This window comes from Colletotrichum aenigma (genome assembly GCF_013390185.1).
Source record: "Colletotrichum aenigma strain Cg56 chromosome Unknown KSG_Cg56_contig03, whole genome shotgun sequence".
Lineage (NCBI taxonomy): Eukaryota > Fungi > Ascomycota > Sordariomycetes > Glomerellales > Glomerellaceae > Colletotrichum > Colletotrichum aenigma.
In genome coordinates, this window is record NW_023500909.1 from 3,233,529 (window position 1) to 3,256,272 (window position 22,744).

The window sequence follows — 22,744 nt, forward strand, 5'->3', positions numbered from 1 at the left end:
AGGCCGTCTTTGACGACGCTAAACTTTCAGAGCCCTTACATACTGCAGCGGAGAGCTCACAGCCGATATTTGGCCCTTGGGAGACGCAGAGGTGAGACTGGAGCTGCCCAGCGTACGCTTGTACCCAACTGGAAATGGGCTCCAGTGGTGATGCTGCAATAGCATCGATATTAAGGCGTGGAAATCTCGAGCAGGGCCCATGCGAAACCCTTCCTCGCCTCGAGTTGACGGGTTCACTGCCACCGGATTGCTACGAGAGCAGACGTTTTGATTCCGGCTAGCTGAGCCTGGCTTGATGGCGACAGTGGCGAGCAACCTCCGCCTCCCGGACCCGGCAGTCCACGCGGAAGACGATTCACCGGCGTGAGAGCTTCATTGTGCCTGACTGACTTGAGCTGCTGCCACTACTGCCAATGCTACTCTGGTCCCTTTACCCACCGCAGAGCCTTGCGTGCGACGTTCCGCAGGCACGTCCCTAGCTGACGTTGCAAAGGCAGCGGCCGCAACTACACGACGTTGCCTCGACCGTCATTGCTACGGGACAAGAACCTCTGTCACGGGACTCGTGTTGATGCGGGAGAGGGAAGGCAAAGCCTCGAGATCGCAGACACTGCAGATGACATCGATAGGGACGGGCCATGTAAACGAGGCGCATATGTCATCAGCAGTGCTACGAAGCAAGCTGAGTGCCATGGCAAGTGACAGACGTTTTTGCCAGGGTATCGAATTCGCCTCTTCGCCGCCGCGAGAACCACCTTGACAGTGATGTCGCGTTAATTGTCGTCGCTACCATCGGGCTGAGCCCCCTGTGTCTATCAGTCTCTAGACCCAGACCGCATGCTCCTCCCCGCCTCCGTCACAATGTCCGTCCGTCACTCGCATCATCAAAGGTGTCTTCATCAACAGGAAGCCGGTATGATGACGAACGAACGACGGGAGGGGGCGTCGCCGGAGGGCTAGAGCAGCTCTTCGTACGATTATGATGACCATGCCTCAACCTCTCATGTCAGGACGACTCGCGCGAATGTCTGAGCAAGGTGGTCTTGAAACCCTCTTCCCCTCCTTCGCCCGCCAGAGTAGTATTGAATCGCAAGATTCTTTCCGAAGCAAAAGTGGAGCTAGAGTCGCAAGGACAAGAAACCTTCTTTTTTGTCATTCTTGTCAACTTGGCAGCCAAGGGCTTGAGGCGGTGGTATGCTCGCTCGCCGGGCTGGATGGGGGAGCTTTTCTATTCGTGTTATCTCCGTGTTTGACATTCTCGTACCGCGCAAGATTTGCTACGTCGTCGTCGTCGACCAAGTGCGCGTACATGCGGACGTCTCCGTTTCTCTTGACTCTCGTCTCGCCCACGACATCTAACCACATCCATGGTACACGGAATCCTCATCGTGTCCATTCTGGATCCGCTCCACCTGTCTTCATCAAAAAGCAAACACAAAGGAAAAGCGGCGATTAGACGAGGTACACTAGCAGATTGCAACGTGGGTTCTTTGTACTCTCCGGCTGCCACATATAACTCACCGGCACTTGGACCCCTTTTTCTCCACTCCCCGTCGTCGTCGTCGTCGTGTAGTCCTGGGCCTTGATCCCCATCCGGTTCAGACTTCCCCGAGTCCATGATCCATGAGACCCAGAGCCGCCGGGCAGGTGGCCCACAAGGGCCCGGCCACCGGAAGATGGATGTTCAGGAGGAAGCTACTACAGCAAAGAGAGAAAGAGAGAGATAGAGAGAGTTACGGGCTAAGACTGAAAAGGAAGATCACCGCGGCGGCACCCAGGGCCCGTAAGGTCCGGAGATCTCGGGCCACAGGTGATCATAGCTCTGTGAGATATCTGCCTTTTCTTCGTTTGATGTGATGTTGGCGAGCTGCCAATGGCCAGGTTTGCTATGTTTTTAACGTTACGTAGGTAGCAATGGCAGCGGGCAAACATCTTCAGCGGTACGACTACGACACAGCCAAGGACAGGAAGGCGACGACGGCGGCGGCGGCGGCGAACATGGCGAACGGGATAATCGTTGCTACTGCTACACACACCATAGTCTCTCTCTCGCCTGTATGTACGGCGAACGCTGGTACGGTACGGTACAGTCGTACCCTTTGCACGCAGAGGAGAGAGGGTGCGTATACGGGTTGCAGACGTAACGGCGATCAGAGCTTGACGGGCGGTACATGCCTCCGGCCCAGTTATCCATAATCCCCCATCACGTCCTTTCGTGCTAATCCACCACGTCCCTACATGACAGCCCCCCCGTCCGCCGTAACTGTAACTGACGTCTGGTTCCCTGCCTCGAGAAGGGGGGCGTGATGGTGGTGCGGGCACTTTGGGGCCTTGGATCTTGGGCGTTTAAGGACTTGGACTTTCTCGAATCGTTGCTTTCTTCATTTTCCACACTCTGATATAACCAACCAAGTCCATATTCACCCCTCCCCCCACCCTCATTCTCTCGCTGCTGCTGCTGCTGCTGCTGGTACTCTGAACTTCTTACGCACGCCACACCCCCTCCCCTCCTGCCCTTCCCACGGAATCCCCTTATTCCTGCAACGAATGTGGACAGTGTACTGTAGCGAACTGTGTTAGTGCCGGTTCCGTGCTTCTTCGGATGTTTTCTAGAGTAAGCGTAGTGGGCATCGCAGCATCTTTTCTGGGTTGCCACGCGCCTTTCGGTGGCCCGCCGCCGCCTGCCTGCCTGTCTGTCTGTCTGCCCCCCCTTTTTGAGTAGCAGCGCTTCTCCTGCTTGCTGCGGGATGTATCCCGTACGAGCTTGCCTTGGCTCTCGCGCACACACGTCCTTTTCTAATGTATCTGGTAACTGCGGGAACGTCTCTCGTTCCAAGGTAGATGGGACGTGCTCTCTTTCTTGTGAACAGCTTAGCAATAAGCTCGGCGAGATGTGGGAAAGGTTGAGCCAACACGTACCCTCCTTCCCCCCCTCTTCCCCTTATTCCCACGTTGTCTCCTCGCCTCCTGGAGCAGTCCGCCCGACATCCGTAATTTGTTGCTTCACGTTGTGAATCACAACGCGCGCGCGCGTGTCCGCTGTGCTTCCCCGGGGATGGTGGCGGTAGTGGTTCATGAAGGGGAGCAGAGAAGAAGGGTAGGGGGGAAAGGTACCGTCAAGGTAGTAGCCGTCCCTTAGCCAGGCTCTCTGGGGAGGGGGGGCTGATCGCTCCGCTGTGCGGTGCCGTTAAGCCTTACTCGCTACTCTATTAAGACTCAATCACCCTCTGGGATTAATAACCCACACAGAGAGGGAGTGAGTAAGTGGCGGAGCTCTCTCTGCCCTTGCTCAGATCGGGGGATTAGGGGAATATCAAAAGGGGCATGGGGGGAGGGTAAGGGAGGCGGGGAGGAACGGGAAGGCTTGGGCTTGCATTTGACGGTGGGAAGGAAAAGCAGGTTGAGCAACGTTCACCTGAGGGAGATTGGAGGTTTCGCGGCGGCGTGAAAATATACCTCGTAGATGGCCCGTCTATATCACGCATTTTTGCCATTGCATAATGGGGGCTTGAGGAAGGGGAAAGAGATAATTAAGAGTCTCTCGATGGGGTTTCGGACATTTTCGTAGATGGATGCCCAACGACGTGGGACTCGATGGAACGCGTTTCTCCCTTCCTCTTTGCCATCCCCCAGCTCTCTCTCTCCCATTCCACGTCTGTTGATGGGCGACGAACATGTTCTGTGCACTGCGAAGTTCCGAACCGTTCTCTCCATGCCCCCCTGGATCGTAACGATGTGAAGGTAGATGGACTGCCGCCGTTGGATCCCGTCTCAGGGGGTGGGCTGTGGTCGTGGCGGAGGCTGGCTTTGCTTGTTGTTGATGTTGCGGTGGGACTCAAGCGAGATATGCTACGGTTGCGGTACCGGTATATCACCAGAGTTAAAATCGAGATATACTTACAAAGGCGCACATATCGATAGGCATTTCCTTCTCCGGGTGGGAAAAGGAAAAGAATTACCGGGCTCGTTCAGCACAAGGGGCGGTGATTTGGGTTCCGAGCCGAATATCGGTTTGGAGGTTGAGATCCAATGTGATTAATGTTCTATGCACTTGTCATTTTTCTTCTCCCCTTTTATTGATCGATCGGCTCGGAGCATTTGCAAAGGAGAGAGCTTGATTTCCGCGCCGGCAACATGGGGGTCCGTCGATGGGGACGGGACTTTTGTCGTTATGGGTCGAGCCCATCTGTGTGATTGACTCGAGAGGCGAGAGTGTGTTGTTTGGAGGTGCCGATGGATGCCCAACTCTGTTGATCTCGGCCTCTTGCGGGCGGCCCATGGTCTTGGGTCATGGTGCTCCACGCTGTCCACTCTGGATGTCTATCATAGCCATAGTCGTAGAATCTCTTGACAGATGAGATCTGGATTCGGCCATATGTTTCTTCTGTACGACTCGCGTGCTCTGTCCAAGCTGTTGTATTCGGTAAGAATACGCGGAGGACGACGGTCTAGAGTGCTTGGTGTGAGACTGCGTCTTCTGCACTGCTCGCTGCATCGTCGTGTCAGTGATAGGCACCGCTTTGGAAGTTTATCAACAGGGTGACCGCCCAGCCCGTCGATCCATTGCGTTGGTGTCGTGGAGACTCGACAAAGTCTTATGGGCGAAATCTACAAAACTAGTAAATTCTCGTTTAGGTCTCGTCTGTGACTAGATATAAATTATCTGCAGAGAAACATATAACATTCGAACCACAATTGTATTAATCTACGTATTTCTCGGCCTGATGAGTCAACGATCAACTACTACCACTGGGAACGAGTCTCACCGGGAATACGGCGATTACCGTACGTGAGATGTGCACTCTCTCTGTTGCTGTTGGGGACTATGGTTGGCTTATTCCTCGAGGAATACGTGGGCTTTGGAGGCTTCGAGATGTACAAGGCCTCCATGCTAGTTCTACACACTTTCCTGGCGCCTTGCGAATCTTTGGCCGTGCTAGTCTACAGAGAAGTACGGTGCGATGAAGAGACTTCTCTACCCGACAATCATTTCCGGCGTTCTTCGATACCGTTGGATCACCAAGGCCTCGGTGTCTGTGACTATGGTGGCACGGCTACACCACCGCGGTCCCGTGCTGATATCCCACTCCTCTAAGGACGGAATCAAAGTCTTCGGCCTCGTTCAGGAATCCGTCGTATTTTTCGTTGGAGATGTCTAGACACTCATCGCTCCAACTCTTTATAATGTCGGATGACCTCTCGCTGGCACACTTGAGCTCAGCTTCCTTGAGATTCATAAGTATTCTTATTGGTATAGACGTCAGACTCCAGAAGAATCCAAGTCACTATGACTTCGTCGCGGATGAGCTCGTCAGAGGAAACTCAGAGACTGTGCCCAAACTCCTATGCTGGACCATCTGAGCATCTTGGTCCCGACATCGAGATAGTGAAGCCGATTGTTGTTTCGACGAGAGGATGGACAATCTGTAGCATACTCTTATAGCCTATTCGTTCGTTTCCAAATCCAGAGACATATCGACATTGCTATGTGTTGGCGGTGAGAGTACAATGACGCACCTTCTTCTACTACGTCCCGAGTTAAGTTGCTATTTGAAGTCCCTTGTGTAGCCATGGGAATATTCTTTCCACGATCGAGCAGACGTGACTCTGGCCTTTCCCGGTTTGTTTCAACGGGAAGTTGACGTTGTCTATTCCCCCGCCTCACTACCACCGCAGAATGTATTGACTTCAGACGGCTGAAAACTCCATTCTGCTTCTGCTTGCCGCCGTCTCGTGTCGATGCGAAGTGTATAATTGAGCAACGACTCCTTCGGTGCATAGAAAGAATTCCGCCGTGCAGGTACTCTTGGATCGGCCGAGGATCTGAAAACACCTGATCATGAGTCTCTAGCTTGATCACTCGGGGCAAAGACGCGATTTGTTCTCCCAGCAGCGGAAACGATCTTCCAGAGCCTTCCTTTACGATACAAAGTTCCAAAGACTGGTTCCGGTTGCAGCCAGTCTCGCCGCAACAAACTCCGCATCAATGGGCACGATCTGCGTTCTTACAAGGGACAGTTATGGAACCTTTCCACAGTTCATGAAAGACACGGCCACCATGGTCAGGTGGAGTCTCGTCAGACGACTTGAACCCCGTCAGTCAACAGAACGTCCCGAGTCCAAAGACGAAGAACATTGGTCACATGACTCCTGCTCTGACTGTGGTAATGAGCTCGTTGGAAATTGTGTATAACCCTGGCTCTTCTGGGCGTTCTATTGAAAACCTAAGCAACACAATTGAGCGTTTTTGGAGTATGCGTCTAATAGCGATGAAAACTGACGTTCTACAAGGGCCTCGTGTCACAGTTGCGTGGCCATCATATCTCGTCTCCAAGAAAGTTATTCCGCAGGCCCTTCCTTTCCCAACGGTCCGGCATTTATACCAGCGTTAATACGCACATGACTATAGTTGAAGGATCGCAGACTCTGCCGAGTAACTGTTGATTCAAGAAACACACGCGATTAGCGGTTTGCCTCAACTTGAGAAGCCCAAAAAGAAATCTCATTATCCCAAAGACATTTTTCCGATGGCTTGGGGATAATGGGGCCTGGTAGCACTTTAATATACTTTCTGAGATATTCCCATGAGAAACAAAGTACTTTGAACTGGAGACAACTACAAGATAGGGTAAATGGATGATAAGACGTTTGTTGTCCATCATAGCGATGGGTGTATATAATTCATGTTATCATTCACTTTACGACCAACAGCCAATGCTTACAGGAGAAGCAAGCTTGGAGCGCAGTTAAACCAGACCACGCGAGGACATTCAACCCAACGGCGTCGTCACTTGAATGCATCTCCATGTGTAATATCGGAACGGCCAAGAGGGCAAATTGACTCTATGACGAATAATCCAACAAGAATACTCCAAAGCCAACGATGAAGACCTGCAGAAAGACAAGTTCTCCAGAAACAGACCGAACTGTCTTTTCTTTCTGTGCAAGATATCAGCTGTTAATGGGCATGGCGTGACCAAGACGGGTCTGAGACCCAGAAACTTCAGATGTCGACACTTGAAGTTTGACCAAACGAGTGTCATGAACCAAGCCTCTTTTGATAAACCCCGATTCATTTCTAACCGGATGTGAAAACATCAATGAGTTGCCGACAAATCAATCATTATAGTAACGTCGAGGCTGGTTGAAAGAAGCCCTGGGTTTAGTTCCTACACGTGGAAACGCCAGGTTGGACCAGAGAACACACCCTAATACAAGTACGAATAAACTCTAGGCTTTTGACGATGATAGACAAAGACCGCATCGTAATTGAGCCGAATCCCTGGTGTTATCGCCTTACCCTATCAGAGGAGTGACGATGCCTTTGAGATCTTGATCATCCTGTGCTGCGTAAGGTATTACCAGTTCTGACTCCTATTTGCGGTCTAGGAGCCACAAACTGTATAATACCAGACTCTTTTATACTAAACCACCAACCTGAAAGACAGACGACACTTCGATAGCTCACGTGTTTCGTACTGGGAAGACAGATCTTTCAGTAACAGTCGTATATAAGTTTTCGAACATTCCTTAGACCCCCGAAGTCTACAATAACACCCACCAGATGTACCTTTCCAAGGGTCCTTTGTCAAAACTTAGAAAGTATTCGTTTCTACAGATATCAGTCGACAACAGACAGGTGCGGCTAGGTACTTGAACGTTCGCTCCAGATTCCATTCCCCTCTCCGTGGCCGTCGTCGTCTCCAGTCATCCTCGACCTAGTATTCACCACAACTTTTCGTCGATCAACGTCCATCACGTACAAGGTATCAGGCACCAGGCAGGTGCCACGGTTCGTGAGAATCGTGTTACGAAGACTTGCTTGACAAGGAGAAGGGTATCGCAGGCAACGCGATTCATATTCTGTGGCACGTCAATCGAATCGTCTTGGAGACGCAAGACTTTGTGTATTTCGCCATCTGCTCAATCTTTTTTGCTCCTCCTCCTTTGCTTTTCTTCAGGGGCACGAACCAGGTTTTCGCAGGAGTTCGCTACCGCAGTTCATGCATCTGCGTCTAGCGCCTTACCGACGGAGCTGCTATGCCGTCAAGAATCCTCAATCCACAGTTCACAAGAGCAAGAGCTGAAAGAAGTAGGGATTGCAGTTAGAAGTAGTGATTGAAGTTTCAATTCATCGTATTGGGAGTCTGAAAAAACCCATCCCCACCATTTCATGACGGGGTATCACACCGACTAGACTAAAATATGAACACCCAAATAGATATCCCAACAAACTCCCTTCGTGATCCGGGGTATATAAAAAGAAGAAATAATAATAAAAAGCGGAAAGGATACGCCGTACATATCACGGTCCAAAAAATTGCACTTTTCCCATTTGTCGACTCAAATCCATGATGGGACCTTCATGCGCTGGTGTGTAACGCCGCCCGCCGCCTTCCTTCGCCGGCTGCCAAGGTTCAAGAGGTCCCCGTTTCCGGCTTCGGCCAGATCCTCGAAATGCTGATGACCGACCGTGATGAGCTTAATGATGTTTCCGAACCCCACCGCCACAGATGCTGTGCCGACCTTGACCATAGGACCAAGCTCAGAAATGATGAGATGCGAGCCGTTCTCGAACTCCGAGTGCAACGGCTTGGTCTCGTAAATCTCCTCCCGACCCAGCTCTGAGGCGACCCATACTTCCCAGTTATCCTGGGATCTGCTAGGCCTCTTCTCTAGTCGTTGGTACATCCTCCGTCGTAGGCCGCCCGTTGTCGTTGGAGACGACTCTCCACTGCTTGATCCACTGTCGTAGTTGTCCTTCCGAACGCCAACAAGGAAGCCATTGGGGAGCGCCTCCCACGTGCCAGGGTTGGCGATTTGCCGCTTCGACTCGATTGTATCGTGCCACAAAGAGCAGCTGCGGCTGGGCGGCATGCTCGTGTTGCGGAAGCAGATGACATTCCCTTCCTCCTTACAGGTGTAAGTCTGGATGATGCAGTCGCCCGAGTCAGCGTGGTTGTAAGCGATGCCAAATGACACAAGTCCAACCGAGCCGCACTGCGGTTTGCGCCGCGAGGAGTGGAAACACCTGAGAGACCGCGGCTGGATTGGCTCCGTTTCAAACGTGTGGAGCAGGGTGTTGGTCTTCGCGTCGACGAGATCGACCGTCTGAGATCTGGCAACTAGAAACGAGCTAAGCGCAGAAAGCGGCACGACTTGATACGCGTCTCGATCCTCGATGGAGTGAACATCCAAGCTTTGCGAAATCCACGAGTTGTCTTGCTGATGCGTTGCCACGTGGATGCACCCCTTTCTGGATGCAGTCAGGATTGATAGTTGCTGGTTTCCGCCCGGCGCGTTCTTCTGCACCAGCGGCCGAACGGAGATGAGCGGGCTCTTGCAGATGGTAAACTCCATGGGCTCCTTTGAGCCGGGAAAGATCTGGGTCATCGTTCCGTTTCGTCGCACAATGACCAGAGGGCTCGAGTAGTCGAACGTCGGCGTGCCGAAAAAGAAACCCTCCGGTTTTTGGCCATTCAGTTCCACCGGCACTGATTTGCTCCACCGGTGCTCTTGCAAGTTCCATAGAAAGACCTTGCGAGACGATAACAGAGCCAACCAGTTGGACTTCTTGTCTGTTGCGACGGCCAAGACGGGGAAGGGATTCTCTGGCGGTGGTTCGACATCAGCGAGCGAGTAGCCAATGATGCCCGATCGAACGTCCCAAACCCGCACTGAGCGGTCGAGACCTACGGAGATGATGTGACCGTCGTAAGACGACGACATCAGAACAACGTCGAGGGCGTGTTCCTCCGGCAATGTCTCGACTGCAAGGAGAGGCTGATCGCTGAAGTCGTCATTTCGTCGGGATTCGGTATCGTCACCCCATAACAAGTAATGCATGAGAAGACGTACAGCCGACACGATGAACAGCACGGTAACTAGAAAATGCTTCAAGTGGTGGTCGATGAAGTCGTAAAGCGCTGGTAACAAGGGTCGCTCGGGCATGCGCGGGGTACGATCGGCGCCGTTGAGTACAAAGACCAGTGGATCGTAGACGCGCGCGATGTAACTGTGGGAGTTCGGCTTGATGACGTTGATGACCTCGCGCGCGCTTTCGTGGTCTTGCAACCGAAGCCACGACGTCGGACTGCGCGCTTGATGAATGTCGACAAGCATCGCATTCTTCTGCTGGCTGAAGTTGACGGTGTCTCGACCTATCCTGAAAATTCCACGTACGAGCCTGAACATCGTGTCATTCTCGAAAAAGTGCCACTGCGCAATCAAGACAAAAGTGATCATGACGACGGTGCCGGCGATCCGAGTTGACAGAGCGATCTTTCCTTGAAGCATGGCCTCGAACCAACTTCTTTTGAGTGGCTGCTCCTGGCCATATCGATTGTTCTTGAGCGATGCTTTGGCGAGTGCGTCACCCAGCTCTGTTCGCCGGACATCGACGCTGAGGACGGCCAGAAAGAACGTCGACAGGTAGAAAAAGTCAAACACAATTGCAACGGAAACAAAAGTGCAGAATGCGGACACGCCGGGTGAGACCACCTTGGACAGGCCCCACAGAATGAAGACGTTTTGCGCCGAGCTGGCTAAAGCGATGTGTGCCGTTTCGCCAAATGCACGGCTGATTCGACTACTCGTGCTGTTTTCCGAGGGAGTCATGATGACGGCGTTGATAAGTCTGAAAATGTTCTCGAGACTCATCGAGAGAACCACGACCGGATACGCCGCTTGTGGAATCCCCGAGAGGTCGACGCGAAAAACGGCACATACCGTGAAACTCGACATTATGGAAACAACGATCTGAGCGAAGACCGTGACTATGAGGCCGACCTTGGACTTGACGGCTCGTAATTTTGAAAGGCTGAATAAGAAGTAAACCGATACCAGGCCGTATGCAAGAGCCAGTATTACCGTATCTTGCATAGAAATGGGCATGAATTGGAACTCATAGAGCTGGCTGGTCATGCTCTTGCCGTCGGCGGGATATGCGGTCCAAGTGTTTCTCATACGTGTGGCAAGTGCTTCTGCCTTTCTTTCCCATTGGCGGCCAACCGGTGAATCGCGGAGGTGAATTAGGGTGATCACCAAGGCATCCGCTGCCATTAGTTTTCGGTCCTCGAAGCGTTTTCCGCTGAAGACAATGGAGTGCCTCAGAGTCACATTGACTGAGGTAGGTTGCGTTTTCCTAGCATTCACTGTCGATAGAATGTCGGCGTCGTCGAGTATGCGCTCCGTGGAGCAGGCCCAGTACTGAAGTGGCGAATGGAAGAACCAAGACTGATTTGTGAGGCCATTGACGACATGGAAGGCATCCCGGTCTCCTGGAGCGAGATCCACGTGCGGGTCGTGGAGACGGAGGGTCGTTACGGGCCGGCGCGGGCTGAAATCTTTGGTGGGACCAAGAAGCTCATCTTGCAGTTCAAGAGCGCCAAGCAAGACATCGCGTTCCAAAGCCTTCATGTAACTGCCGTGGACCCATATGGAACGCATTATAACGTCGGGCTCGGTGCTGTTCTCCTTGAGCGGCTGCGCTGCAGTCCACACGTGGTGGGGGAGGTTGGAGGCGCCATTGCTAAGGTCGGACGTGTATAGATATGGAAATGGGTAGATGAGGATAGCGGCAACGGCCACAGAAATGATGAGTGTCGTAACGACGTGTCTCGCAGCGTATCGACCGTATCGCGCAAAGCATCGACGGAGAGGATGGTTCGGGGCAAGGACAGGAGCTTCCGTAGTTCTGAAGGGCAGTTAGTCAAGAGATGCGCGTGAGGCCGAGGCACGAGTGCGGGCGGCAGTGTAAGCGGTCCATACCCTCGCAAAGGATACAACAGATACCAAATCATCTGCGGCGACGGTTGCAAGTTGACTTGCAGCAGCTGCAGCAGAAGAAGAGGTTAAACTCGGTTGCAGAAGCGGACGCGGCTCAGGCGAGCTTTCGAACCATCCACTGTTTATCTGCACAGAATGATGTTGGAGGCCTGCAGGAGTTGGTCGTCGCACTCATGATTCGGTTCGACGGGCAGGCTAGGCAAGGCGGCCAGACGGATGGGACATTAGCAACGGGCCGGGGGATCGTTGGTTGTGCAGGTGTGTCGAAACTGGGGAACGGAGAGGTGAAAGCTTTTGAAATCAATGCGCGCGAAGGAGGGATGTGGGCGCGGCTCTGTCAAGTAGTGTGTATTTGCGTCTGGGAGGAGACGGGGATTGGACGTGGTTGGTCGGTTCCACGTTCGTCGGTCGATCGGGTGTCGGGAGAGGGTGGAAGTGGAACGACGGCGGCGGGCACCTGCGATGGAGCCAGACGACAGAAGACAAGACTAATCCTGCTAGTCCAGACCGGCGGCTTGGAAGACGTTGCGGAAATTGTGTTAGTCGTAAGTCGGGAGGGATTCAATTGGGACGCATGTCCTTTCGTCGGTGCGCTGGTGGGTGTTGTTTGTGCCCGGCGTCTGTGGTGCGGGCGAAGCAAGTCGCAGGTGCTCAAGTCTGGGAGCAATTAATCTCGTTGGAGTTCGGCAGCTTGGGCGACGGGAGATGCGGAGAATAATATGCGGCGGCCAAGGCAGGCGTAAATTGGGACGGCTTTCGGGGGGCGACCCTGGGTTGGTAAAGCGGGAGGTTGATGGTGTTGAAAAAAGACGGCGTATTTCTTTGGCAGGTGATTGGGAGCTAAGGCAAGGTCAGGTAAGGTAGTGAGCAACGATCGGTGGATGTAGAGATGTGGTAGCAAGCACGGCGTGGCGTGGCGTGGTGGTGTGGGTTGACCGACCTGACAGGACGCTGCGGGACAGGAGAGGCAGGCAGTGTGCAGAGGGGATCGCACTCACCACCACCAGGAACCCCATCCAGGGGTACCGATCTACTTAGATAGGTACCTACCTCTCGTCGATTGCTCTTAGGTGACTGCCTCGCTGCATACCACCAGACCTTACGTCAGGCTGAGGCCCAGGTACCGGCACTTCTCTCCACAGGGCGTTTTCCTCAAGTAATAGCGCCGCATGTGATATCGCAGTACCTGAGGTGACTGCACCAGCTTTAGGTGGCCCAAGACAACCGACCCGACAGCACGTCGCTGGGGGTGAGGAGCATATCACACACACACACACACACACACACACACTTGTGTGGGCAGCGAACAGCGGGGTGGGCGCTCGCCGTCGGTGAGCAGTGGGCACCGCACCGCACCTTAGTCCACTGAATGGTGGTGGAACCTGCCGACGGCCATGGCGTGGTGTGTCGGGGAACATGGGACGACTTCCCTGCGAGGGTGGGCAGGAAACTTAGTGAGATGGGCCCCCCCGGGGGGGGAAAGATGAGACCCGGGGACTTAGAAGATACCTCGTCTCTGCGAGAATCCAAGACCAAGACCAAGACCAAGGCTTGGAGCAGGAGACGCTAGAAGCCAAGCCAGGGGCGTTTTGGCGTTGCCGCCAAGCTGGAGACGTCTTGCGTGTCTGAATGTAGTGTATGTGATGGCAGATCGCCCACTAGAGCAAGCCCCCTTCTCCCGTTTGACGCTGACACCGGCGCCGATAGAGTAAACTACACAGAATAGGGAACAAAACAAAAGCTGACACCGGCGCTGACGTCTGCAGCTCTCCTGTCCTGCTTCCTGGGGGTGTCCAAGACTTGAGACAAGACCTGAAAGGCTTCTTTCAAGCCAATAATTTGTAAAGGAAGTGCTGCCCTCCTTCTCGCGCCAACTTGACGACCTTCGTGCTGCCGCACGGCAAAAGCCCAGCCCAGCCCACCACTGATCCTCCAGGATATCCGAAGGGAAATCATGGGACGCGTGTAGCTCAGACCTCATGGCAAGCAGGGACGAGAGGAGACGTCGCCTGGACTTCGCGGGCAGCTCCAGGCGAGGCAGGGCAAATCCACGCGACGGGGAAGAAAGATAAGGTTGGAAATTGAGGGGTAGTTTGGGAACGTCCTTTGGGGGGCTATTTTGGGGGCGACAAAGTCAAAATCCAAGTCGGGGGATCCTGAGATGAAGGCCAAGCGGAGCAGCTCACGCACGAGACAAGTCAAGCAGCCGCCGGCCATGCGTACCTGCTGCATCTCTGCGTGGCTTCTGGCTTCTGCTCTGCATCTCAGTTCCTCAGACTCGGAGGACGCTACCCCTCACCCTGGCCGCTTGATGCTTACCGAGGCGTGGTGGACGTACGCTTCGCGTTAGTCTTCCCCCAAAAATGCCAGTGGTGGACGAGTTTCAAACAGATAGACCAAACCTAGAAAGACTCTGGGACATTCCAGAAGGTCAAGAGGGGTAAAAAAACCAAAATGCTGCGACAGACACATCGTGTCTCTCCCTTCGGAATGTATCAAGGTGAACAGGCACATTTTGCCCGCATCCAAGCGAGAGACATTGATAGAGAAAGAGTTCCTGTCGGCTGTCCTTGGCGCGTTCACTAGGACCGCTCGTCTTTCCAGAGCCGGAGAGACAGTAGAGAAACGGGGTGCTAGTGGTGGTGGTGGTGGTGGTGCTGGCGCCGGCGCTGTCGAGGTAGTGCTGGGCGTGTCAACACGCAGGCAGCCCGAGGACAAGGAGAACATCCACCGTTTGTGTCTGCAGGAGCATTGGCGCGCAGTTCTTGAACTGATTCGTTGTTCGAGTCGTGTTCACCCCCCTCCCTTTCCCCTCAACCCCATCCTGCGCTTCCTGTCTCGTCTTCGCTTGAAGGTCAGCAAGTGTAGGGGTCTCGGGGGACCGGGCGCAACCCGCGCGGGACACACGGGTGTTGGAAGCTCCAAGCCAGGTGTAAGTGCAAGCTGCTTGCGGTGCGTACGTGCGCACACCTCGTGGTGTATGTTGCGCGGTTTGTTCTAGCGCATTAACGGCGGCCGCGGGCTCGGGGGAAGATACGAGGGAGCAGGTTGAAGCGGGCGCATATCCTTCGAAATCCGGTCCGTCCAGCTCGGAAACGTGCCTCGGTCCATCCCCCTCGGCATGGGGGGGGGGGATAAAGACAGACAGGACTCAACCCTGGGTGCCTGGCAAAGGTAATGCGCTGCGGACGGCTAAGCGAGCCATGTCTTAGCAATGCAGAGAGCCTGGAATCCCGTCACACTGTCGTGTGGACGGACCGAGGAGGTGAATGTGACGATTGGCACCAGCCCAGCCCAGCCCAGCCGAGAGTCCCGAACGCCGATCGATATGCGCCAGTGATGGGGTTTGTGGTCATCGTGTCGTTCTGGAATGCAGGCACACGGCGAAAACGGTAGATTATGGTGATTATTCATGTCGTGTGAACTGTGGCAAGCTCAAGCCGCAAGCTGAGGTGGCTTTGCACGGCCGGATTCGGTTCCTGTGTTTGGCGGTGGTGATGCTGGCTGTGATGAGACCGTGACGGCGACAGTGAATAAGATGTCCTCCAATGCAGCATGGCTGTCGGTTAGTTCGATCGGGTTCAAATCGGAAGAATTGAATTGATGCAAGTGACACTTGTCGATGTCGGCGGTGTTGGTGTAAGGCAATTGGTGTTGGTTGCTATTGGCGGCAAGCAAGCTGTTCACCCGACGGGAATATCGTCAGGAAGGTCGGACGGAGCTTCTGCTGACGGAACAAAACATCAAAAGGAAAGGGCGGCCGACGCATACTATATAACCAAAAGGGCGACACGACCGGCATGGGCAGATCTGATCTACTACAATCTATAATTAATCAGATGGGCAATCTTGCAGCAGCTTGGGTAGCCTAAGACCAAGTCAAGTGTGATTGCATTTGCGCGAGGTGCGGTGTGTTTGCTCAAAATCACCAATGCTTCCATCATAATCAGCCCAGTTGATGCCAAAGTCAGGCCATTTCCCACCCGGTCCGCCCTTCTCATTGGCTCCGCACCGCCCTGTGCGGTTCGCACCACCAATTGAGACCCCCATTCTCCCCAAGACCCCCAGAGACCCTCGATACGATACCCGTGCTCCCACCCCCTCTTTTTCCGGGTACCCTTCGCGCGCAGAAAGCAACAGCAACACCAGAACACCCCTGTATCTCGCGTGTTTTCCTCCGCAACAGCGTTCCCAATGTTGCTTTTTTTTTTTTTTTTTTTTTTTTTTTTTGCCTTTCCTGCGACTGAGCCGGCACTTCGTCTTCAGCTAGCTGTAGCCACTGAACCAGTAGCCTGCCTGTTGCTGGTGATCGTAGAACCCGTGAACACTTCCCGGCGCCTTTAAATGACATGACTTTGAAACCGTGAAACGCCAATAGACTCTCTCTCACCGGCACCAATAAGACCATTTTCAAAACTAAACCGAGAGCCACCTGGAAATATCGGGCAGATTTGCTGCATTACACTTTGTCCGGCTCAATTGAGGCATTCATTGAGGCATTCGTCGTAATTCTCGCTCTCCATACGAGAAAAACCCTCCTCCCATCACACCCTGTCTTAGTCATGCGACCACAACTCCATCCCAAATTCATCCTCATCACCACCGCCGGGCGTACCACCGCACTCACTCTCACATCAGGCCCGGCGCCATGGACTCAGAAACCCCGGCGCCACCAGGGGACCCCCTGTCCGAGCTGATTACCACCTTCAACGAGCTCAACGGCGCCTTCATCGACGAGCTGAACGAGGAGCCGAGCCCCCTCGAGTTCATGCGCTATGTCGCCCGCAACACGCCTTTCGTCGTCCGCGGGGCTGCTTCCTCGTGGAGGTCGAACAAGAACTGGGACAAGGAGTTCCTGCTGGATGTCTTCAAGGATCAGACTGTCAATGTCGCCGTGACCCCATTTGGGTGAGTGGTTACTTACCTGCTGTTGTCCATAGCTGAAAATCTCATCACACGACTAACACGTTAAAAAGCAACGCCGATGCGCCAACATCCCATGACGAAGAAGCAGTCTTCGCAAAGCCCCATGAGGAACATCAAGATTTTGAAGAGTTCCTCAACTACGTGATAGATCAAGAACGAAGCAAAGACACCACCTCAGAAGTCCGCTACGCCCAGACCCGTATGTCCTTCTCAACCTTCATCTCATCTCACGGCTCTCGCTTCATAATTCTCACGACCCTCTCACAAACACACCACTAGCACTCAATTCTCACTCACATTAACTCCCAACCCTCATTACAAAGTCACTCATACTCACACCCTGTAACGAACCCGCCACTAACCCACTCAGAAAACGACAACCTTCGCAATGAATACCTCCCCCTCTTCAACCACGTTCCCCCCTCAGTCCCCTTCGCCCGCATCGCCCTCGACCGCGACCCGGACGCCATAAACCTCTGGATCGGCAACGCCCGCTCTGTCACAGCCCTGCATAAGGACAACTACGAAAACATCTACGTCCAGGTCCGCGGCCGCAAGCACTTCGTCCTCCTCCCGCCCCTATGCCACCCCTGTGTCAACGAGCAAAGCCTCACCCCCGCGACGTACCACCGCCAGCGTAAAGAGTCCTCCGCCGACGACCTCATCCTGGAGCTTGATCGCGACGACGACAATGACGCGGATGGGGAGAAGGGCAAGCTATCAGATAAAGTCCCGTTTGCGACGTGGGACCCGGACTTCCCCCAGGTCAACGCCACGCCGTACTCTCACCTCGCGGAACCAGTCAGAGTCACCCTCGAACCTGGCGACATGCTCTACCTCCCTGCCATGTGGTACCACAAGGTTTCACAGTCCTGCCCAGCAGACGGCGAAGGGTTCGTGTTGGCGGTCAACTACTGGTGGGTTTCACTCCACCATGCCAAACATCAATCCAGGCTCACCCTTTCATCAGGTACGATATGGAATTCAGCGGTCCCTTATACCCATTTAGCTCCTTCGTCAGAAACATTAGTCTACAAAAGTCTTCACTCTCAGCAGCAAGGCAATAAAAGAATGCTCAGGGGGCCAAACGCCATTGATATTAATAACCAGTCTCCCGGCGTGTGATTGGGTCTCGTGTTTCAGTCCCCAACACCGACCGTGTCTCCTTCGCCATATGTACATTGTGGTGATATACGCTCGGATTACCTAGAGATGGTTGTCTCGCACACCTCAGGGCCTGTCCCCTTCTCTCCCGTCTCCCGTCATCGTAGGCAGATAAATGTCACGTAACCTGCTGGCCAGCCTGGCCCTTCAAATGGGCTACAGATAGCCCCGTTGCTCCGAAAATGAACGCCAAAGACCGCATCCGCGGAGAGTATCTCATAGTACACTTTTTCCCCCGCCCTTTGCCCAAAAGTTTCGTCTCCATTCCCTTACCCGGCCTCGGTTGGTATGCATATAATATAAACGCAAAGACGGATCCAAGGGGTATGCATGTGTGAAGAGAACAAATGAGAGACGACGATCAATCACCGTCGACGACTGCCCCTCGCAAAAACGACTCTAGAAGTTGAGTTCCTACTCCCGCAACGCAACCAGCCCCCATGAACATGCACGAGGGCGCAATGCAGACAGCCCGCCCGTCCACCCAAAAAAACACCGGAAAGAAGCGATCAGGATTAGTTGAGGAATCCCTTGCATGCCGCCGTACCGCAAAGACAGGGAATGCGGTCCAAACTGCCGATCTCACGTTCGAATTTGTAGTCGTATGTCAGTTCCTCGTCTGCGGGGATGTTAGCATATTCCTCAAACCACGAACCAGAACAATACTCACGCTGTGCAATGTCCCGGAGAGCATAAATAACGATTCGTTTGCTTCCATCCACCTTAATGATCTTGGCCGTACAGTTGGGCATGCAGCTGTGGTTGATGAATCGAGCAATACCGCCCTTCTTGGTCGCATCAATGACGGTATTATCGTCGATGCGGAACAAGTAGCTGCTGCCCATGCCGCTCTTGAGGTAGCGCTTCTCCCGAATCTCCGAGATGGACTGTCTGACTTGTTCGCCCACGTACTCGATAATCATGTCATCCTTGTTGATGTTCTCTTCCGTATAGAGACCCCAGTTGTGGATGGCAGATCTGGCAAATTTGACTGGCTTCTTCCGCTTCTTAAGCTGGTTGAATTTGAAGGCATCAGAGTCGCCCGACATCTTCTTCTCGTCCTGAAGAGCTGACACGTGGCGACGGTTGTTTGCACGATTAGCTCTCGAGTTGCCCTTGGCGACGACCTTTTCAGCGACAGCAAGCCTGCTGGCCTCAACCGCCGCATCCTTGCCATCCTTCTTGTACTTCGCCTGCCGTGCCTCTCTTTGTTTCTGGACCTTGATGTGATGAGGCAGGTATTTGGACTTTTCGGCGTTAAGAATCTTCTTGACACCTTCGGTTCGTGCGGAACCGGTGGAATTAGAGACGTAGTAGCCTTCAATACCAACCGCACAATCGATAGACCCGTCCTTTGAGTTGAGTTCTCGTACCCTGTTGCGCCGCCAAAGCCAAAGAAGCGGGTCCCCTAGATCTGCCCCTCCAAACCTTTTGCTGAGCCTGGCCAAGTCTGGCATATCCGCAGCTGACATGGACAACTCTTGCATGGTTGCAATATCCAGCTTGAAGTCGGTAGGTAGATCTAGAGCGCGTCTCGGCGTCGTTGAGTACAGGGTGAAATCTACAGCAGCAACAGGCTCGTCCTCCCTCTTTGCTGCTAATGCTGGTGCTGGCTCTGGCTCTGGCTCTGGCTTCACCTCCTCCACCGGGGTCTTCGCGGGGACCGGCTCTTCCTCTTCTGTTTCTGCAACCGACTGTGCTTGCTGTTGCTTTTTCAGAGCCTCACGTTCCTCGAACAGTTGTTTCTTTGATTTCTTCTTTGATTTCAACTTCTTCGCCGAAGCTTTGGTTGAGAGGGCCGGGGTTTCGGAGCGAGTCTCGCTTCGCACATCAGCCATGTCGACATCAGGCGTGGCTTCCTCGGATATTTCATGAACTGGCAAGTCGGGCTCCATGTTATCCAGCGTGACCCCAAAGAGTTCCTCGTCGGACTTCTTATGGCGCTTAACTGCTGACTGAAGCTCAAGGTCCAGTTTCCTCTTCTTGGTCGAGGTCAGTCCATCAACAACCGCAAAGCTTGCCTCGGTCATGGAGTCTTCCTCCGCAGGGCCCCACGAAGCAAAGTCTTCTCTGGATACATCATCGTCTGTACTCATGCGACTGCGCGGCCGAGAATCAGGCTCTTCCGTGTCCCTTGCGACAGACTCTCTGACCTCAACTTCTTCGTCGGATTCGACATCGCTATCGTAGCTCTTCAGTCGATGGTGCAGTGACCTGAAAGCACCGCGGCTTTGAGGAGCACGCTTGCGCGAGAAGGGATCCATAAACCCAACATTATTACGAGCTCCGTGTCCTGTGGCCTTGGCTTTACGAATACGGGGTAGGGAGGATATCTCTAGACGGCCGGTACGACGCTCGATGGGATCTGCTCCCGAGTTGGGAGTAGCACCACCAGGACTCTCGTCACCTGCATCTACGGTAACCGACGGGACAGAACCAGCCGGATCTCTGAGACCGAGTTTCTGGCGCATCGCGACATGATTGGAGGGGTTGAGGAAATTCGTCAAAGTAGGAGCAGCAACCCGTGATCTGATGTGCTTGATCAGATGCTCTGCCAGTTCTCTGGCAACAACATCGCAAGCTTCCATGACAGGGTCAAAGTTCTTAGCTCTTTGTCGCTTTTCCTCTTCCAGATCTGCTTCCTCTTCGCGACGGCGGCGATCCTTATCCTCTCGCAATCGCTGATCGGTTCGACGCTTTCGTTCGGGGCTAGGGGTTCGTCGTGAGCGCGGAGCTGGGGCTGCCGACTCAGAGTCTCGAGATGAGTTCTGCGGGAGATATAGCTGCATAACCATATTGTATGTGAACAGGTCGGTGTGATTAGCAGCTCTATAGCACTTCATGGCTTCATTTCGACCGTGGAAGGTGTTCGGAAAGACAATAAAGTAGCCTGTTCTGTCAATGCGAATTTCGTCAAAAGCGAAAGCCTTGAGGCGCTTCTTCATGTGCGGAATTGTCGTAACCATGACGGGCACATGTTCGTGCGCAACAAACACATACGGGTCGTTTTCGAGTTGCTTCGCGATAGCCTTATCCTCTATAGCGATATGCCCCTTTGGCTGACTTGGCACCCAGGGAGGGACACCAGCCACTGCTTGCCGATGGGACGAGGGGCCCTTTGGCGCCAATGGTGGTGGACCAGGAACCTTTTCGGGCACATTAACCCGCGGGCCTGTTGGAGGCGCCTTTGAAGCAGTGTGTACAGGGTGTACACCTTGGGATGCACGCTCTCTTCTCAAGGCTTCTTCAAGCATGCGAGCGCTTTTCTTGCCCTCAGGGTCATACTCGACTCGTATTTGGTTCGCCTCAATTCGCTGCCCGTGCATAGCTTTCACAGCGCGGCGCGCGGCATCAATTGCCCTGATCGGGTTGAGCCTCGAGCGACCGGGATGCGCATCCTTGTATCGAAACGTCGCAAAGCCAAGATAGCTGCCTGTCTCAGGATGCATCTTGTTGCTGCTCTCTGCAATGTCTCCAAATGTCGCGAAAGCTGCCGTCACCTTGGAAAAGGTGATGAGAGGATTGAAGCCAGTCACAACGATCTGTGTTGGTGGGCCAGGCCCAAGCGAGGTTTTCGAGTCGTACGGATACGGCTTGAGATTATACGGCGACTGTCGCAGTCGAGACTTTGGAAGGTGGAAGTCGGTGTTGATATAGCCCAATCGCCCGCCTTTAGCGAGGCGAGGGTCTGGAGGGGGGGTGTCATCTTCCTACTCAGTTTATTAGCCATAGCTCTCACTCAAAAGATGACGCCCCCCCTCCATGGGCGGATGTGTTATGTTTGTACGTACCAATCCAAACTCCTTGTATATCGGCTTGGCACTTTTCTTATTGTGCTTCGACAGGGTCCGGTCGTTAAATGGATCATATGTGCATTTGATGCCTTTCGTGGTTCGAGAAAGATCTCGCGCAGGAGTGCGCTCAATGGGTGAGGGCTCCGGAAGCGAGCCGTTCAGGCGGGATAATGGGGTATTGCGGGAGGCCGATGCCTCATCCCGATCGATGGTTTGTGCGTGGACCATGTTCGTCTTCGGCAGGCCAGCATTTCCCGAGTATGAAGGTGATTCTATTGAGGTGAGCGGCGTGCCGCTGGTGGTGGGTATATGAGATGAGCCGTTCGGGGCGGCCTGTCGCGCAGAGGTGCTGAAGACGGAGGAAGAGCCAGTGCTCGCGTAAGAGCTCGCAGATCCAACGGCGTTGAGTGTATCTCCTAAAGGCGACTCATGGCCATCGGCCGGCTGTTGAGAGGAGTCGGAGAGTAGGCCATCAGTACCAGATGGCGCTCGGGCGCTTGTGCCGTTGAGCGAAGCGGTAGCACCACTTTTCTGGCCAACAAGCAGGCCACTGGCAGCAAGAGTATCTTGTGTCTTGGCCTTGGCCTTTTCTCTCTCGGTGGCCCTGTCCCTGGCTGCACGTGGTGCGGCAGGAAAGAATTGCGCGAAGCTCGCCGACGGTTGGCGGGTCATCGTGAGGTGTATCTGTCTCTACCACTCCCGCCTGCGACCGACCATCGTCTCTTGCGTGTCGGCTGCTTCAGAGGGCAGAGGGCATCGCTGGAGACAACAGCGGCAGGAGCGTGGCGGGAGACAGATGCGCGATGTTGAGGTTCACGCGACCGAGGAGGAGTCGACACCGACACGGGCGGTTGGCGGCTGGCGGGCTAGCAAGGGGGGCAATAGCCCAACTGCGTCGTCCAAGGATGGAGATACCCAGTCGCGAATGGTTCGGCTTCGACGCAGTCAATCTGCGAAGGTCGTAGATGGAAGCGGTGTGCCGTGCGATGCGATCGACGAAAGGCGAGGGCGGAAAAAAAAAATAGAGCAGTGAGGTCAGAAGTTGGAGGTTGAAGAGTGTCCAAACTCTTTCA

At 53.9% G+C, this 22,744-nt stretch overlaps 3 protein-coding genes across 3 annotated transcripts; 1 reads left to right on the top strand and 2 right to left on the bottom strand.

Annotated features, from left to right (window-relative positions):
- Positions 1–8,343: 8,343 nt before the first annotated feature.
- On the bottom strand, positions 8,344–11,801 carry scp1 (Sterol regulatory element-binding protein cleavage-activating protein; the record flags this gene model as incomplete). The annotated part of the gene is made up of 2 exons (XM_037320080.1): positions 8,344–11,695; positions 11,770–11,801. 2 exons carry the CDS (start codon positions 11,799–11,801, stop codon positions 8,344–8,346), a joined length of 3,384 nt encoding a protein of 1,127 aa, XP_037182032.1.
- Positions 11,802–16,435: 4,634 nt separating this feature from the next.
- Positions 16,436–17,780, top strand: Jmjd7 (JmjC domain-containing protein 7; the record flags this gene model as incomplete). Its single annotated transcript, XM_037320081.1, has 4 exons — positions 16,436–16,695; positions 16,764–16,912; positions 17,084–17,630; positions 17,684–17,780. 4 exons carry the CDS (start codon positions 16,436–16,438, stop codon positions 17,778–17,780), a joined length of 1,053 nt encoding a protein of 350 aa, XP_037182035.1.
- Positions 17,781–18,392: 612 nt separating this feature from the next.
- Positions 18,393–22,343, bottom strand: SET1 (Histone-lysine N-methyltransferase, H3 lysine-4 specific; the record flags this gene model as incomplete). Its single annotated transcript, XM_037320082.1, has 3 exons — positions 18,393–18,496; positions 18,548–21,587; positions 21,669–22,343. The coding sequence occupies 3 exons, from the start codon at positions 22,341–22,343 to the stop codon at positions 18,393–18,395; spliced, it is 3,819 nt and encodes a 1,272-aa protein (XP_037182034.1).
- Positions 22,344–22,744: the final 401 nt, after the last annotated feature.